We start from the raw sequence: 18192 nt of genomic DNA, 5'->3' as shown, positions 1-18192 counted from the left end.
CTCTGGACACTACGCTGACAGACACAGCAAACCTTCTTGCCACAGCTCGCATTGATGTGCCATCCTGGATGAGCTGCACTACCTGAGCCACTTGTGTGGGTTGTAGACTCCGTCTCATGCTACCACTAGAGTGAAAGCACCGCCAGCATTCAAAAGTGACCAAAACATCAGCCAGGAAGCATAGGAACTGAGAAGTGGTCTGTGGTCCCCACCTAGAGAACCACTCCTTTATTGGGGGTGTCTTGCTAATTGCCTATAATTTCCACCTGTTGTCTATTCCATTTGCACAACAGCATGTGAAATGTATTGTCAATCAGTGTTGCTTCCTAAGTGGACAGTTTCATTTCACAGAAGTGTGATTGACTTGGAGTTACATTGTGTTGTATAAGTGTTCCCTTTATTTTTTTGAGCAGTATATATATTTATACAGTCGGAAGTTTACATACACTTAGGTTGGAGTCATTAAAACTTGTTTTTCAACCACTCCACAAATTTCTTGTTAACAAACTATAGTTTTGACAAGTCGGTTAGGACATCTACTTTGTGCATGGCGCAAGTCATTTTTCCAACAATTGTTTAAAGACAGATTATTTCACTTATAATTCACTGTTTCACAATTCCAGTGGGTCTGAAGTTTACATACACTAAGTTGACTGTGCCTTTAAACAGCTTGGAAAATTCCAGAAAATGATGTCATGGCTTTAGAAGCTTCTGATAGGCTAATTGACATCATTTGAGTCAATTGGAGGTGTACCTGTGAATGTATTTCAAGGCCTACCTTCAAACTCAGTGCCTCCTTGCTTGACATCATGGGAAAATCTAAAGAAATCAGCCAAGACCTCAGAAAAACATTTGTAGACCTTCACAAGTCTGATACATCCTTGGGAGCAATTTCCAAACTCCTGAAGGTCCACTTTCATCTGTACAAAGAATAGTACGCAAGTATAAACACCATGGGACCACGCAGCTATCATACCGCTCAGGAAGGAGACGCGTTCTGTCTCCTAGAGATAAATGTACTTTGGTGCGAAAAGTGCAAATCAATCCCAGAACAACAGCAAAGGACCTTGTGAAGATGCTGGAGGAAACAGATACAAAAGTATCTATATCCACAGTAAAACGAGTCCTATATCGACATAACCTGAAAGGCCGCTCAGCACAGAAGAAGCCACTGCTCCAAAACCGCCATAAAAAAAGCCAGACTTCGGTTTGCAACTGCACATGGGGACAAAGATCGTACTTTTTGGAGAAATGTCCTCTGGTCTGATGAAACAAAAATAGAACTGTTTGGCCATAATGACCATCGTTATGTTTGGAGGAAAAAGGAGGAAGCTTGCAAGCCAAAGAACACCATCCCAACCGTGAAACACGGGGGTGGCAGCATCATGTTGTGGGGGTGCTTTGCTGCAAGGGGGACTGGTGCACTTCACAAAATAGATGGCATCATGAGGAGGAAAATGATGTGTATTTATTGAAGCAACATCTCAAGACATCAATCAGGAAGTTAAAGCTTGATCGCAAATGGGTCTTCAAAATTGACAATGACCCCAAGCATACTTCCAAACTTGTGGCAAAATGGCTTAAGGACAACAAAGTCAAGGTATTGGAGTGGCCATCACAAAGCCCTGACCTCAATCCCATAGAAGATTTGTGGGCAGAACTGAAAAAGCGTGTGCGAGCAAGGAGGCCTACAAACCTGACTCAGTTACACCAGCTCTGTCAGGAGGAATGGGCCAAAATTCACCCAACTTATTGTGGGAAACTTGTGGAAGGCTACCAGAAACGTTTGACCCAAGTTAAACAATTTAAAGGCAATGCTACCAAATACTAGTTGAGTTTATGTAAACTTCTGACCCACTGGGATTGTGATGAAAGAAATAAATGCTGAAATAAATCATTCTCTCTACTATTATTCTGACAATTCACATTCTTAAAATAAAGTGGTGATCCTAACTGACCTAAAACAGGGAATTTTTACTAGGATTAAATGTCAAGAATTGTGAAAAACTGAGTTTAAATGTATTTGGCTAAGGTGTATGTAAACTTCTGACTTCAACTGTATATACTGTATTCTATACCATCTACTGCATCTTGCCTATGCCGCATGGCCATCACTCATCCATATATTTATATGTGCATATTCTTTTTCATCCCTTTACATTTGTGTTTATAAGGTAGTCATTGTGAATTTGTTAGATTACTTGTTAGATATTACTGCACTGTCGGAACTAGAAGCACAAGCATTTCGCTACACTTGCATTAACATCTGCTAACCATGTGTATGTGACCAATACAATTTGATTTGATTTAGAGCTCCGAGACAGGATTGTGTAGAGGCACAGATCTGGGGAAGGGTACCAAAAAATGTCTGCAACATTGAAGGTCCCTAAGAACACAGTGGCCTCCATCATTCTTAAATGGAAAAAGTTTGGAACCACCAAGACTCTTCCTAGAGCTGGCCGCCCTTGCCTAACTGAACAATCCGGGGAAAGGCCTTGGTCAGGGAGGTGAGTTCCTCTGTGAAGATGGGAGAACCTTCCAGAAGGACAATCATCTCTGCAGCACTCCACCAATCAGGCCTTTATCAGGGATGCAAACTAGTCACCTTTGGCGAAATTCTCCGTTTTGAATCCAAAATAGGTGACCTACATGATTCCTGTAGATCCGATGAGAAATATTTGGGCGAGGGGGGGCTTTGGATGACTACTGGCCTTATGCGAACGAGTGATGCACATTTGGAGCAATACTGGCTGTATCCAAGGCTCTGCCAATCATTCACATAACAACAGAAAGCAGCATATGACTGAAGAGAGAAAAGACAACCAATTTTCAAGTTACAGCATCAGCGCGCACTCTTGAAAGAGGCTTGGAAAGGCAGTTTGCCAGTTAATTTACAGCAGCGCGTCCCCTGAACGATAATGAAAAGGTAGGTGAGAAGCCTGACCACGGAAACAGGGGTGACAAGTTGATGAAGCTTACTTCATGAGCTGTAACTGGAATTTGGAAAGTTTGAGGTGAGGGAGAAAGTGTTGTGGAACAAGTATTGTTAGCATTCTTAAGTATCTTGCTAGCTGGATCGAATTATCCGTTATAGCTTGCCAGAGAAATGTTGAGCAACTGAACTGATCAAATAATTGAGTTTATGGTGTGAAAATTATCTGGCTAATAAAGTCAGCTGGCTAACGTTACAACATGAGATGCGCTAACGTTAGTAACCTAACCAATTCGCTATAGTGTTAACTGGTAACGTTATATGACTCCTTGCCGTTCCTGAAGTTATAACGCATTAGTTGCTTACTGGACCCTGGCAATCTGTGTGAAATGTTAACTAGTTAACTAGTTTCCCTAACTAGTTAACTAGCTAACAAATTCACTACTATCTGTGAACTAATGTTTTCCCTCTACAGTACAGTAAGTTATGTGGTTAATTTTCAGAATGAGAGAATTAGGTGAGAATGAGGCGTTGCTTGTGTTAGGTTCAAATTTTTCAGAGTAAATAACTCATGGACACTAGAAAAGCTTAACCAAGTTTAATTCTTCCCAAAGGGTCGACATAGCTGTATTCAGACAGACATGTTTCCACCACTACAAGTATATATACTCCACTTCAGGCACTCCTCCTTCTCTCCAATCCTTACATCTTAAGGTTCGACAGGGAGAGGGTAATAGGATAATAAACCATAATTTCACCCTTCAGGGGATCTGACCTGACCTCAACCCCTCCTTCGCCTAATCCACAGATGTCCATCCTCTTCCCCTATAGCAATCCTGTGACCTCCTCCCATCCACCCAACACATTCCAAAGCCATCTGTCTTTCTACAGAGAACCATTAACCTCTGACATATAAACCAGTCTCTTCCAACCTTTATATACTATGCTTTTGCGTATAACAATGTTCAAAGTTTACCCCGAATCCAACACTTGTTAAACAGCTAAGTGTAGCTGAAGATGGGCCTGGCTTAAACTGGATGCCACTATAGAGATGAAAGGAACACCACACACTTTCCCTATTTCTCACTTTTTCAATACAGTGGATAAACATGGGTATGCCAGGTGTACTCTCTGCCTGAAAGAGATCAATTATGCCAACAAAGGGTATCATGCTCTGCTGGCACATTATAGAACAGATGTCCACAGGCAGAAAGTGTACAATGTAATAATGTGCAGTGTAGCCCAAATATATTGCTTTTGTTGTGTTGAACTTGACAGTAACACTTGTATGTGAGTGAGGGGGAATTATTACATTTTTTACTCAGTCAACATTATTTTTGCACACATGTAGCCTTGTGCACTTGATCGGTCTCTGGAGAGACCTGAAAATAGCTGCGCAGCAACGCTCCCCATCCAACCTGACAGCGCTTGAAAGGATCTGCAAAGAAGAATGGGAGAAACTCAGAACCCAGATGTGCCAAGCTTGTAGCGTCATACACAAGAAGACTTGAGGCTGTAATCGCTGCCAAAGGTGCTTCAACAAAATACTGAGTAAAGGGTCTGAATGCCTATGTAAATGTATTATTTCAGTTTTTTATTTGTAATAAATTTAAAACAATTTCCAAAAACCTGTTTTTGGTTTATAATTATGGGGTATTTGTGTGTTGATTGATGAGGAAAAAAACTATTTAATCAATTTTAGAATAAGGCTGTAACGTAACAACATTTGGTAAAAGTGAAGGGGTCTGAATACTTTCCGAATGCACTGTATATAATGGTGTGTATAGACAGTATGGCATTGAAAAGGTGTAGTACTTGTATAGGATGAGCCATGACTAGAATACAGTATATACATATAACGCAAGTAAAACCGTATGTAAACATTATTAAAGTGACCAGTGTTCACTTTAATGGTGGGTGGTAACCAGCTAGTAACAGTGATTATGGTTCAGGGCAGGGTATTGGGCGAAGGCCAGCTAGTGGTGAATGTTTAACAGTCTGATGGCCTGGAGATAGAAGCTGTTTATTAGTCTCTCTGTCCCAGCTTTTATTGACCTACCTGTACTATCTCCTCCTTCTAGATGGTAGTGGGGTGAACAGGCCCTTGCTCAGGTGGCTGAGGTCCTTGATGATATTCTTGGCCTTCTTGTGACACCGGGTGCTGTAGATGTCCTGGAGGACAGGCAGTGTGCCCCTGCGGTTGCGGACGGTGCAATTGCCGTACCAGGCGGTGATACATCTCGTCAGGATGCTCTCAGTGGTGCGTTTGTAGAGGTTCGTGAGGGTCTTAGGGGCCAACCAAATTCTTCAGCCTCCTGAGATTGAAGAGGCGCTGCTGCACATTCTTCACCACACTTTCTGTGTGAAGGGACCATTTCAGGTCTTCAGTGATGTGCACGATGAGGAACTTGAACCTTTTGACCCTTTCTGCTGCGGCCCTGTCAATGTGGATGTGGGCGTGCTTTTTCTGCTGTCTCCTTTAGTCCACAATCAGCTCCTTCGTTTTGTTGATGTTGGGGGAGAGGTTATTTTCCTGGCACCACTCTGCCAGGACTATCATCTCCTCCCTGTAGGTTGTCTCGTCATTGTTTATAATCAGGCCTACCACTGTTGTGTCATCAGCAAATGAGTTCCAGACGTGGGTGGCCACGCAGTCATGGGTGAACAGTGAGTACAAAAGGGGGCTGAGCCCGCACCCCTTGTGGGGCCCCAGTGTTAAGGATCAGCGTGGCGGAGGTGTTGTTGCCTACCTTCACCACCTGAGGTTGGCCCATCAGGGAGTCCAGGACCCAGTTTCACAGAGCGGGATTCAGACCCAGGGCCCTGAGGTTAGTGATGAGCTTGGAGGGCACTATGGTGTTCAAGGCTGAGCTGTACTCTATGAACAGCATTCTTAAATAGGTCTTTCTCTTGTCCAGGTGGGATAGGGTCGTGTGCAGTGCAATGGCGATTGCATCATCCTTGGATCTGTTGGGGCGGTATGCGAATTGTAGTGGGTCTAGGTTGTCAAGTAAGGTGGACGTGATATGGTCGTTAACTAGCATCTCAGAGCACTTCAGGGTGACAGAAGTGAGTGCTACGGGTCAATAGTAATTTAGTTCAGTTACCTTCACTTTCTTGGGTACAGGAACAAGGGTGGACATCTTGAAAAGATTGGGGACAACAGACTGGGATATGGAGAGATTGAATATGTCTGTAAACACTCCAGCCAGCTGCACATGCTTTGAGGATGCTCTGAGGACGCGGCTTACTTCAGCACCAATATTCAGCATTATTTTTCAAAGTCACACATATGTCTGTGTCATTGGGGCAAATCCTAACTTCCACTTAAGTTGAATTTGAACTTTAAGTTTCCCATTGACATTAATGCACGAATAGGTAAAAATACGTGTTGTGGAAGTTAAGATTTGACCCATTGAGTCAATGATGTGGTTATAGACGCTACTTTGATGCTCTTCCCTCCCTATCTTCCTCCCTCCCTCTCTGCAGTGGCCTGAGGGACAGGGTCAGTATTCTGGTGGACGGCTCGCTCATCATTGGCAGTGTGAAGCCAGAGGATGCTGGGAGATTCACCTGCAGCCCCAGCAACAGCCTGGGCCGGCCCCCATCCGCCTCCGCCCAGCTCACAGTGCAATGTGAGTGTCTCGCCCTATCCTCTACAGTCAACCCATTCCCCCTAACCCTTATCATAATAATAATTTGTCCTGTCACACATGTTTTTCTTGCATATCCCTCTGAGACACGCGCAGGGAGTGGGGTCACGGCCAGGGTCACCATTGTAGAGCAGCCCTGGAGAAATTAGTGTTAAGTGCTTTGCTCAAGGGCACAGCTACTGATTGTTCACCTTGTCGGTTACGGTATTCGAACCAGCAACCTTTCGGTTATGGCACAACACTCTAACCTCGTGGCTACCTGCCGCCCTGCGCTTGTCCAAATATGGGTCGTGTTCATCAGAGCACACAGAGCTACTGGGTGTACACTACAGCAAGATCCATCCTACTCTAACAATTCTAATTCTACTCATCAGCCGCACTTAGGACATTGATTGACTGATCCTAGATCTGTGCTTATAAGAGCAACTTGAACCTGCAGCTGTGCTATTGAGTAGTCCCACTGCAACTGTGTACACTCAGTCCTGCTGATGCTGTTCTCTACTTAATGAGTGTTATACTACCTAACCACCCTATGAATCACAAGCCAAAGATCCGTTTCCATATTACTGTATGTACATTTAATGGACGATAAAGCTTTACAGGAAATATGGCACGATATCTGGCTATGGTATGCACCAGGGATCATCAACTAGATTCAGCCGCAGGCTGATTGTTTTTCTTGAGCGGATGGTCAGGGGGCCTGAACATAATTACAAATAATTCTAGACTGCAAATTGACCACAAGAAGCCCAAACAGATAGAATATTTGACAAAAACATAATAATTTCAAACCTAGCTTTCATTTATATAAGATCACATATATCTCTCTATTATGTGTGGGAATACTTTGGAACAGATTTCCAAAATAAAAATCACTCAAACAATTGATTTATTTATATAAAATCATGTCACCAGTTGGGGAACCCTGGTATAGACTTAGTTAAATAGAACCTCTCTCTCTCTATCCACTGCACTGTGTAATTGAGATTAATTGGAGGTTACACTGGTGTGTGGTCTCCGAGCCAATTTCGGACCCCCTACCCCATATGCCAAGTGGGCATATTAGCCCTAACCGTGATCCCATTCAACCACTACACACACTGTGTCTCTAAACCCAAACACACACACACACCATTCCCGAGAGTCCTACGGGTTAGAATTGAAACAGTGACCTTGAAGTCACTCTTCTTCAAAGTCATTCAAATCACTTTCACCGATGTTCTCCTCGCATGAAATGCTCTCTTTCTTTCATTTTCAGTCACACAGGCTTTGTGTTTGATCAGAATTAATCAATATTACACGCAACCCGCCTTTCACTCATGAGTCGTGACATTCAAAAACTCCAGCCCTGTCATTCCCCCGAGGTAAATCAGATGTATTGTAATCTAAATGAATGGAGTCGAGGATGAATGTTTCGCACCGGTAATACCCATCCACCACAGAGATGTGGCCCCGCTCGGTGGGTAGTGACTTGTCTGGGTAGCCAAGGCAACAGACATTTTGCATTCCCCCGCTCTATCTCCTCCTCCACGGCTCTAAATTAGATTTTTTTTTATTCTCAGGGCCCAAGCAGGAGAAAGCAGCACCAGTCATGAGGGAGGGAGGGAGCATTACATCATTGCTTTCAGAGACCAGACACTTTTTTGACACAGAGATAGAGGGAGCTTTTTTCTCTCAAGTAGTGACCACTACTTTCCCCAAAGCAAGTCACTGCTAGAGCCAGGATGCAAATAGCTATCTAGCGCTGTTCTATTTTTAGACTTTGGATGATATTCTTGTCTGCTCGGCTGCCACTGAGGTCTTTGTTGAGAGTTGGAGCTGAGTAGTAGTGGTATAATGTGATAACTACTGTATCTCCAGGGTTTTTAGGGTGGTAGGATGTCGATAGACTGAACTACCAGGATATGCTTTCTCTCTCCATCTCTTAATCTCTCTCTCTCTCTCGCTGTCTATTTTTTTAATTGAACCTTTATTTAACTAGGCAAGTCAATTAAGAACAAATTCTTATTTACAATGATGGCCTAGCAAGAGGAATCTGCAGCTTCCTGCGGGGACAGGGGCTGGGAATAAAAATACAAATATTCTCTCCATCTCTCTTTCTGTTTCTCCTCTCATCAATTCCTACCTCTGTGAATCCACATTGTCAACCTAATCTTTCTCTCTCTCTCCTTCTATCGCTCCTATTCTCTCTCTTCTCCCTCCTTGTCTTCCTTTCTTTTCTTCCCCCTCTCTTAGCTGTACCCCCCATCTCTGTGCCCTCTCTTTGGGGGGATGGTTGGGCTGCATGCTGCCATGCTTCTATACCTGCCCCAGGAGAGCAGTACCATGGAGGCAGCCACCCACACTCACACACACATACAAACACACACACTCTAATGCTCACACTCACACATGCCACAACACACGCCATACACACACGCAGACCAAATTTGTCCACCGTGACCTGCTGTTTCGGTGCTGCATGCGTGTGACAGGACGAGCGAAAGCGAGGGAAAGGGAGAGTGAAAGAGAGAAGGAGGAGGGGGAGAGGTGACATCATCCTCTGTGGAAACCCTCTCCTCTGCAGTGACGTCAGCTCCAGACGCCAGGCAGGCAGGCAGGCAGGCAGGGAAGCAGGCAGCGTGGGCGATAGCGGCCCCACTAGACCACTGATGGCACTGCAGCACTACGACAAGATTACAGGCTGTGAGTGAGTGAGTGAGTGAGTGAGTGAGTGAGTGAGTGAGTGAGTGAGTGAGTGAGTGAGTGAGTGAGTGAGTGAGTGAGTGAGTGAGTGAGTGAGTGAGTGAGTGAGTGAGTGAGTGAGAGAGAGAGAGATAAATACATGTGTGGATATGTGCATGTTAGATAAGTGTGAGGGTGTGTATGCTAGCTGTATCGAGAGTGGCACTACCCCCTTCATCTTTCCTATAAATAGACTGTGGCACCTCGCCAAGCATTATGTTTTCTTTCTAAACCGCTCCTTTCTGAGCTGTTCCGGCCGTCGGACAGATATCCATTAGCTCTTTGTGGAGCGTGGCTTTGTGGCCACATGTACAGGGCTTTGAGCAGATGACAATGTCTGAATCTGCCATTAGGCCACAGATATTATCCAACAGAACCAACACAGCCTGAGACTTGTCCGGTAAAAGGTTAGATAACACGGAGGGAAAGAATGGGAAGTGCAGACGAGTTTTTTGGTTTGTGGGTTGTCACTAGTTACCACAGCCACAAAGTCATAAACCCCGGCCATTTCTGCAATGTATCTTCTTAAAACTTGATATTAAACCTAACCCTAATCTTAACCACACTGCTAACCGTATGCCTAACCTTCAATTAAGACCAAAAATGTCATTTTTGTTTTAGTGAATTTTTACGATCAAGCAATTTTGACTTTGTGCTATCTAGTGGAAACCTGGTTTGTGCCGTTGTGTAATGTAAGGGGTGTTGTGGTGAATCTGTCACTATATAGGGCATTTCACACACCTGAGCTGAACTGGGCCAAGCCAAAACAAGTTGGATTGAGCTGACCTGCTTACACAGCCACCAGAGTGTAAAAATATAGGGTATATGGTTCTTTGAAACGGCCCACTTTGACATAATTTTGCTAAGCACCCCTACTATTCTCCTGCTTCCGGGGTTGTTCAAAGTTAAAAGCTGGTGTATTGACTTTCAGTTCCAACTCCTCTTTCCTGTCGTCTATCCTTGTTGCCGGATAAAGTTAAATTAGCCGTGACTCCAGACAGACTGCCTCAGCCATGGAAGCCTCTGTCTGAATACTAAAGAGGACAGCCTTCTCTAAACTCATTTTAATCCACACGTTGATTCCATTCTACATATGTGACTGTCTCAGATTCTCCTTCCTTGTGAAATTAATTGACATACCAAAAACGTATTTCCCTGTTCACTAGTCAGTGTTTACCCATCCACTCTAAACACACACACAACCTCCACATGAACAGCTACTGCTCTCAGACCAGCTGCTACAGAAGCACACAGTTTATCATGTTACGACAGCCCGTGTTATTTCCCCTGGCTCCTGCTGAAGTACTGGTCCCATAATCACTATCAATGTTACTCTACTATAAAGATAATGTTTTAGTATGATATTTATCTTGTGACCTGGATGGTCTAGCTAGCGGTTAGTGCCACTGCCTACACCATTGTATGTTTGCCCGTGTCATCGTGGGTTCCAATCCAGCCCACTGCCTTTGTGACAAACTCTCTACTTTTCCCACCATCTCTCCTATGTCCAATAAAAGCATTTCTCGCCCCAGACCCTGCCCGTGTCAAAGACATGCCACCTGCCATCTACGTGGCCATCGGCCTGCCCGGCTTCATCCGCTGCCCGGTGGACGCCAACCCGCCCGCTACGCTGGTCAAGTGGACTAAAGATGGCAACCCTCTCCGGATAGAGAAGGTGAGTCGAGGGTTGTATTCATTAGAGCACACAGGAGCAAAATGTTTTTCAATGGGTAAAAAAAGTCCCTCTCTGTTTCAGTAGCTTTCCTTGCGTTTGGTTACTAATGAATTTGAGCCAAAACGTTCAGAGACAAATGTATTGTCTAGAACCAATATGTTTATCTGTTAGGTAGGATAGGGGATGGTGTCAGTTCTATTTCTATCTGTAATGTTCAGAAGGTTTGACATCACTGAATACATAATCACTTGTGGACAGACGCATAGGATGGTATTTCATCGTAGTGTCTGTCAACAGACTGATTTTCCGTCACTAACAATTTGGACAAATTACGATTTTGAATTTCGGAAGAGGGGACATTTGGGCTGTAGACGTTCCCAAAACCTCTATTTAGAGGGGTGGAGAATGTGCTAGTCTCATTAGTATCTTTTCTCATACATCGATCTCCCCCAAGAACTTCATCGGGCATCTGAGGCAATTACAGAATATTTTAGTTCTGGGTTTCTGAGATAACTGAATGCAGCCCACTTAAGTAGGGTGAAGACACTGATCTAAAGTCAGTTTTGTGTTTTCCCCTAATGGTTAAGTTTAGGGCTAAGGGGTAAGCTGACAGTGCCTAGAAGGGCAACATCTACCCGGCTTGGGGATGGCAGACTGGGAAATCCCCTCAAGCTTTGAACTGCAACAAAGGTGATGAACTGAGATAACTGCAGGGCTACTTTAGTGGGTAATTTCTACACTTCACATGTGCATTAAACTAGTGACTAAGTTTCCTAGTTTCAGGCTTCTAGGGGTGGATAAATTGTTGTATATATCCTAGACAAAATCTAGCTGTTGCTTTGCTGTTTCCTTTCACTACTTCTTGACCTTGCCTTCAGTCCCCTTTGATACAGAACTTTTAACTATTGAGAACAATGGGGGGACCGAGCGTACCTCTCACTTCCTATTCCATCGGGCAGCCACAGTCTCCTCAGCTCCTCTTTGCAGGATGATGGGATAGTGATGTGCCACTGGTGAGCTCAGCCATACAAACATTGCGATTTCATAGTGTTAGCCCCTCTTTGTTCCCTCAGTACCCTGGTTGGAGCCAAATGGAGGACGGGAGCATCCGTGTGACTGAGGTGACAGATGACTCTCTGGGCACCTACACCTGCATGCCTTACAACGCCCTGGGCTCTGAGGGTTGGTCCGATCCCACTCCCCTGGTGCTAAAGGTATGCAGGCTGATGCTAACGCTAATTAGTGTAGCATACTAGTTAGCATAGCAGTGATTATGCATTTTCTATGGGAAGACTAGCATGCTGCGAGTTAGCCTACATTAATGCTAACTGTGCTAGTTAGTGTAGCAATTCCCATTCATGTTAAGAAGACTAGCATGCTGCAAGTTAGCCTAGCGACTACACCCAGGCTCAGGCCTAATCTCACACTTTCTCTGGGCAGGATCCCCCCAAGTTCTCGATTGTTCCCGGAGGGGAGTACAGGCAGGAGGCTGGGAGAGAACTGGTCATCCCCTGTGCAGCTGAGGGAGAATTTCCCTATCCCAACATCACATGGAGGAAGGTAAACAACCCCCACCTGGTCTAACAGGCTATTACTTTATAATAGGACAGAGCTACAGCTCCTCTTCTCTATCCTTTCACTCTAAAGTTATGGGTATTGGGTAGCACGTTGCTGTACACTCACACAATATATTTGGGATTGAGATTTAATGGTAACAAAGCTACTCGGTGCCACTAATTCCCCATTTGATGTTAGGTGACCATTATTGAGTTATGATAACGGGTGGTTATTACTACCATATTACTACCATATTACTACCATATTACTGTCTGTCTGTCTGTCTGTCTGTCTGTCTGTCTGTCTGTCTGTCTGTCTGTCTGTCTGTCTGTCTGTCTGTCTGTCTGTCTGTCTGTCTGTGTCACTGTTTGTCTGTCTTCCTTTTTGTCTGTCTTCCTTTTTTTCTATCAGTCTTCTGTTCTCTGTCAGTCTGTCTTTCTATGTGTCTGTCTACTAATCTACTGTCTGTCTGGAAGCTATGTGGGTGGACGATAATGTCCTTTCTTGCCAGGACCAGTACAATATGTGCTGTTCTGTGAGATGTGTGACTCAACCTTCTTCTTCTCTCTCTTTTTAGGTATGGAAGCCCAGCAAAAGCAAGCACAATGTCCTCCCCTCAGGCAGCTTACAGTTCAAGTCCCTAAGCAAGGAGGACCACGGGGAGTGGGAGTGTGTGGCCACCAACGTCGCCACGAGCATCACTGCCAGCACGCACCTCCTAGTTATTGGTATGAGCCACTCTGCCGCACACAGGAACAGGCATAGGCACACACATACAAACACATCAGACCTGGGTTCAAATACGTGCAGATTTGATTATTTCTTATTAAAATATTTATTTTAAAATCTTGTGGCCCGAATCAACTACTTCTATTGGAAGTATTTTTAAGTATTTTTGAATACTTTCCTATAAATAGCCTACTATTTGAAAGTATTTTCAAATACTTATTTCAAAATACATGATTTCAAATACCAAACATACCTGGTTCAAATGCATGGGAGTATTTAAATATTTTATATACAGTATACTGTGTATTTGAGTATTTTCAAATATTTTTCAAGTGTATTTACAAATACATTCCAATATTCAACTGCTTGGTTTTTCAAATAAAAAATATCCAAATACTTAATATCCAAATGTCTTTGAACCCAGTAGTATTTTAACACAGGTCTGAGACACACACACAGAGTTCAGTTTGACATTTATAAATTACAAGCTTTATCACCATTCACGTGGGCCCTGTTTGAAAATGTCAAGAAGTCCTTAAAGTTATCCCGGCTCTAACACGATTGGACAGGTGAAAGCAAGGGGAAGTGAAGAACCTTAACGGCCCAGTGCAGTCATAATTCAGTTATTGTACAACAGCTGATGAAACTAAAACTGTAAAAATGTGAAAAAATGTTATCAGTGTTATTTCCTGATAGTTGCTGGTTGAAAATATAATTTACACAGGACCTTCCAATCAGCAGGTTTTACATGGGTGGAGTTTTGGCTTGCCTAGTGACATCACCAGGCGGTATAAATTATTATACAACGGGTGGGTCTAATCCTGAATGCTGATTGATTAAAACCGCATTCCAGCCGGTATCTAGTCCACATGTTACCACCGGCAAAATCTATGAAGTTAAAATGCCTATTTAATCTGTTCCATTTGGCTGTGCAATCCATTGTCTCATCAGCCCAGCCCACCAATTTATAAACTTGATCGCCACTATAAAAAACATCTAGACATTATCTCACATTTCTTTTAGACTAACATTTCATTTTATACAAATCACCAGCGGAGATTTGTATAAACCTTTCTGTTTCTCCGACATTTGCAATATTGTTTCAATATTCAAATTCAATCTCCAGCTGTCCCATAGTAATGAACGTGTTGGGAGTCGGGACGAGACGGACAGACAGGCAGCGCAGCGCAGCATTTCTCAGCCAGTCGAAATCATGAATCAGCTGGCATAATTGTTATGGATATATACGAAGAAATGTCAATTGAAAAAAGGTCAAACGAAACGAAGTGCAGGAAGCCAGCAGTCTTTACAGTTGTAGTTTAAAGTGATTGTGTTAGCTGTGTTGTTGGCTAGCTCCTCTGACAAGTGAGCACATTTTCTATGCCAGGCGAAATCGCACCTCATTAGCTCATTGTTATGGATGTATCCAAATAAATGTCACTAGAAAACCGCTTAGACAAATGCAAATGCAGCTACTTATATGCAGCTGTTATTCTGGCTGCAATTTTTGACGTGAATGTAATTTAGTCGTAGTTGGTTAGCTAGCAAGCAAGGGATAATTACTGGCAACGGTACATTTAGAAAGAACGACTGGGTCGTGTCTATAAATACAGAACAAAAAGACTGAACGACTGGGTCGTATCTCGGGCAACCGAACCAATAGAACGAACGACCAGCCAGCTTGGGTAGCAACCCTAGATTTGTGTCGGGACTATATCTTGTGGAAGGATGAAATAGTATGAAAATATGTCAATTATTATTTGAATATGTTTGTAACCCGTTGTATAAAAGTGATGTTTGGAGGATATATTGGCACGGTTTGCCGGCCCTCCACTTCGTCTCGGGCCTGGCAACACCCATGCCAATATATCATCCAAACACTGGCTTCTCAGGCATTATCACTTAAATAGACTAATAAGAGAGTTCCAAACCTCTCTGCCAATAACAGCTAGTTTTCAGGTTACATATCCCTCGCATTATGGTCCTCCAATTAGGCCCCTCACTCAGACTACTCCCAGACAGTCCTAGAAAAACTATTGCTTGAGAAATAGTTTTTGGCTTATTTTTATGGAGAACTATTACAGTAAGGTACTTCATTGTTATCCAGAAATGATTTGATATTGAGATAAAAATGGCGGCAATGGGCCTTTTAACACCAAGGCGAGTCAATCCAGTTAAATTTGAATCTACAATATAACTAGTCTAGTAGAAGTAGTCCAATACTAGGACATCACGTCCAAAGTTAACCAATCCGAAATACAAATTTTCATAATCTGTTGCAAAACGTTTTAAAATGGTTTCCGTTGCATGCCTTAATGATTGCGACCCGTGTGTGCTCTGAAAGGGTAGTGAAGAGAGGCAAGGCTTTGCAGAGCGGCAGTGACGGCGGCATCCAAGCGTCAACCACTGACAATTTTCCAAAGCTCGACGTGTCAGCCAAAGCACCTGGGGGACATGTGCAAAGAGCAATTTGCAAGGTCAACGACGTGGCGCGCCAATATCCGCAAATCACAAATGAGCAAATTGGGCTCGCAGCATTAGGGAAGCAGACACAGAGATTGTTTCCACTGCTGAAAACTCTAGTTTGTCTGATAAATAAAGACAACCGATAGATTAACTGTCACTTGTTGTGTCTAGGCCATCCAATTACTAATGATGCCTTTTTGGAACAGTCTTAGTGTTCCTAGCTGTAGCTGGCTATGTAGAAAGACCACTCAGTCTTCAGTTAGCTGGCCACTGATATTGCCTGTGTGGAGGTTGTTGTGTATAGGTGCTAGAGATACAGATGGGGTAATCAGGCCACTGTTTCTTTAGCATTCTTGCATTCAATGGTCAAGCAACAGTAAATAGCACAATTCGAAGATGTTCAATTGGCCAATGAAATACGTTTTCATGTATTTTGTGGGTGATTAGATTATGGCCAAATCTTTCCTCTCCTTTACCTTTCAGCACATTTTCATGTATAATTAGTAGGGAATATTTTGTACTTTTGTTCGAACATGGCCAGAGATTTCTGAAATCGTCTACTGCAGACACAACATAGCAAGACTGCTATAAGACATTCTGACATTCTCCTCCATTTTCTTGGACAGCAGAAAGGCTTCCTGGCACAGGAGGTTGGTGGTACCTTAATTGGGGAGGAAAGGCTCGTAATGGCTGGAGCGGAATAAATGGAATGGTATCAAATATATTAAACGCATGGTTTCCATGTGTTTGATGCCATTCCGTTTGCTGCGTTCCAGACATTATTATGAGCCGTTCTCCCCTCAGCAGCCTCCACTGCTTCCTGGGTAATTTGTCTGCCTTCCAACCCCTACATCCTTTTGTCTGCTGAAACGTTTTGGTGCTAACATCTGGCATCATTACGAAGTGACACGACCATACGAGGTCACACCTGTTATGACAGATGCTGATGTGTGATTGGAGGATGAAAGGGAAGAGGGTTTTAATTATTTTTCAAATCTGACCTCACTGGTGACCATTTTAAGATGTTATTAAAGTATATGTGGACTTGGAATGGGGCAAACCCGAGCCAACCTGTCATGTAGGGATAATCTAGTGAGCCATAACCAATCCTGCTAGCTAGCTTGTCAGTCACAAGAGACTACATGTAGTTACAGTACATGGCTACAGTATGATATTGTCTCACTATGAAATGATATAATCTCCCGAGATCTGCCAAGAGTCACCTGTATGGAGGTGTAGAGAAGTTGGCCGCACACACGTACACACACATACAAACACACACACACACACACACACACACACGCACTCAGTATGGCTCTGATCACGTCTGGTCCAGCTGGCTCACAGGCCTAAGCTTGTTCTTTAGGCACCATGCCAGAAGTTGCAGTGACACTTAATCTCAATGAACCAGTTATACCTTGACCAGACCACACCAAATCCACGTATAGAAGACCACTCTAACGAAACCCAAAGGCCTACCATCTGACTGTAGTCTTTACATAACCACTCAGAGGCCTACTTACACAACCACTCAGAGGTCTACCACCTGACTGTAGTCTTAACACAACCACTCAGAGGCCTACCACCTGACTGTAGTCTTTACACAACCACACAGAGGTCTACCACCTGACTGTAGTCTTTACACAACCACACAGAGGTCTACCACCTGACTGTAGTCTTTACACAACCACACAGAGGCCTACCACCTGACTGTAGTCTTTACACAACCACACAGAGGTCTACCACCTGACTGTAGTCTTTACACAACCACACAGAGGTCTACCACCTGACTGTAGTCTTTACACAACCACACAGAGGTCTACCACCTGACTGTAGTCTTTACACAACCACACAGAGGCCTACCACCTGACTGTAGTTTTTACACAACCACACAGAGGTCTACCACCTGACTGTAGTCTTTACACAACCACACAGAGGTCTACCACCTGACTGTAGTCTTTACACAACCACACAGAGGTCTACCACCTGACTGTAGTCTTTACACAACCACACAGAGGTCTACCACCTGACTGTAGTCTTAACACAACCACACAGAGGTCTACCACCTGACTGTAGTCTTAACACAACCACACAGAGGTCTACCACCTGACTGTAGTCTTTACACAACCACACAGAGGTCTACCACCTGACTGTAGTCTTTACACAACCACACAGAGGTCTAACACCTGACTGTAGTCTTTACACAACCACACATAGGTCTACCACCTGACTGTAGTCTTTACACAACCACACAGAGGTCTACCACCTGACTGTAGTCTTAACACAACCACACAGAGGTCTACCACCTGACTGTAGTCTTTACACAACCACACAGAGGCCTACCACCTGACTGTAGTCTTTACACAACCACACAGAGGTCTACCACATGACTGTAGTCTTTACACAACCACTCAGAGGTCTACCACATGACTGTAGTCTTTACACAACCAAACAGA

The 18192-nt window shown here is 43.7% G+C and overlaps 1 protein-coding gene across 1 annotated transcript in view; it reads left to right on the top strand.

The window, feature by feature from the left end:
• LOC106603676 (protein turtle homolog B) overlaps positions 1-18192 on the top strand; it is a 200400-nt gene that overhangs the window by 122563 nt on the left and 59645 nt on the right. Inside the window, exons 7-11 of the mRNA XM_014197639.3 lie at positions 6422-6567; positions 10842-10984; positions 12058-12198; positions 12425-12544; positions 13119-13269. Of these exons, the coding sequence (XP_014053114.1) occupies positions 6422-6567; positions 10842-10984; positions 12058-12198; positions 12425-12544; positions 13119-13269 (701 nt within the window). The remainder of the gene's footprint in view (positions 1-6421; positions 6568-10841; positions 10985-12057; positions 12199-12424; positions 12545-13118; positions 13270-18192) is intronic.

Source organism: Salmo salar, chromosome 04 (genome assembly GCF_965601325.2).
Source record: "Salmo salar chromosome 04, fSalSal1, whole genome shotgun sequence".
NCBI classification, from domain to species: Eukaryota; Metazoa; Chordata; class Actinopteri; order Salmoniformes; family Salmonidae; genus Salmo; species Salmo salar.
The sequence above is the reverse complement of the archived record's forward strand: the minus strand, read 5'-3'. Positions and strand labels throughout refer to the sequence as shown.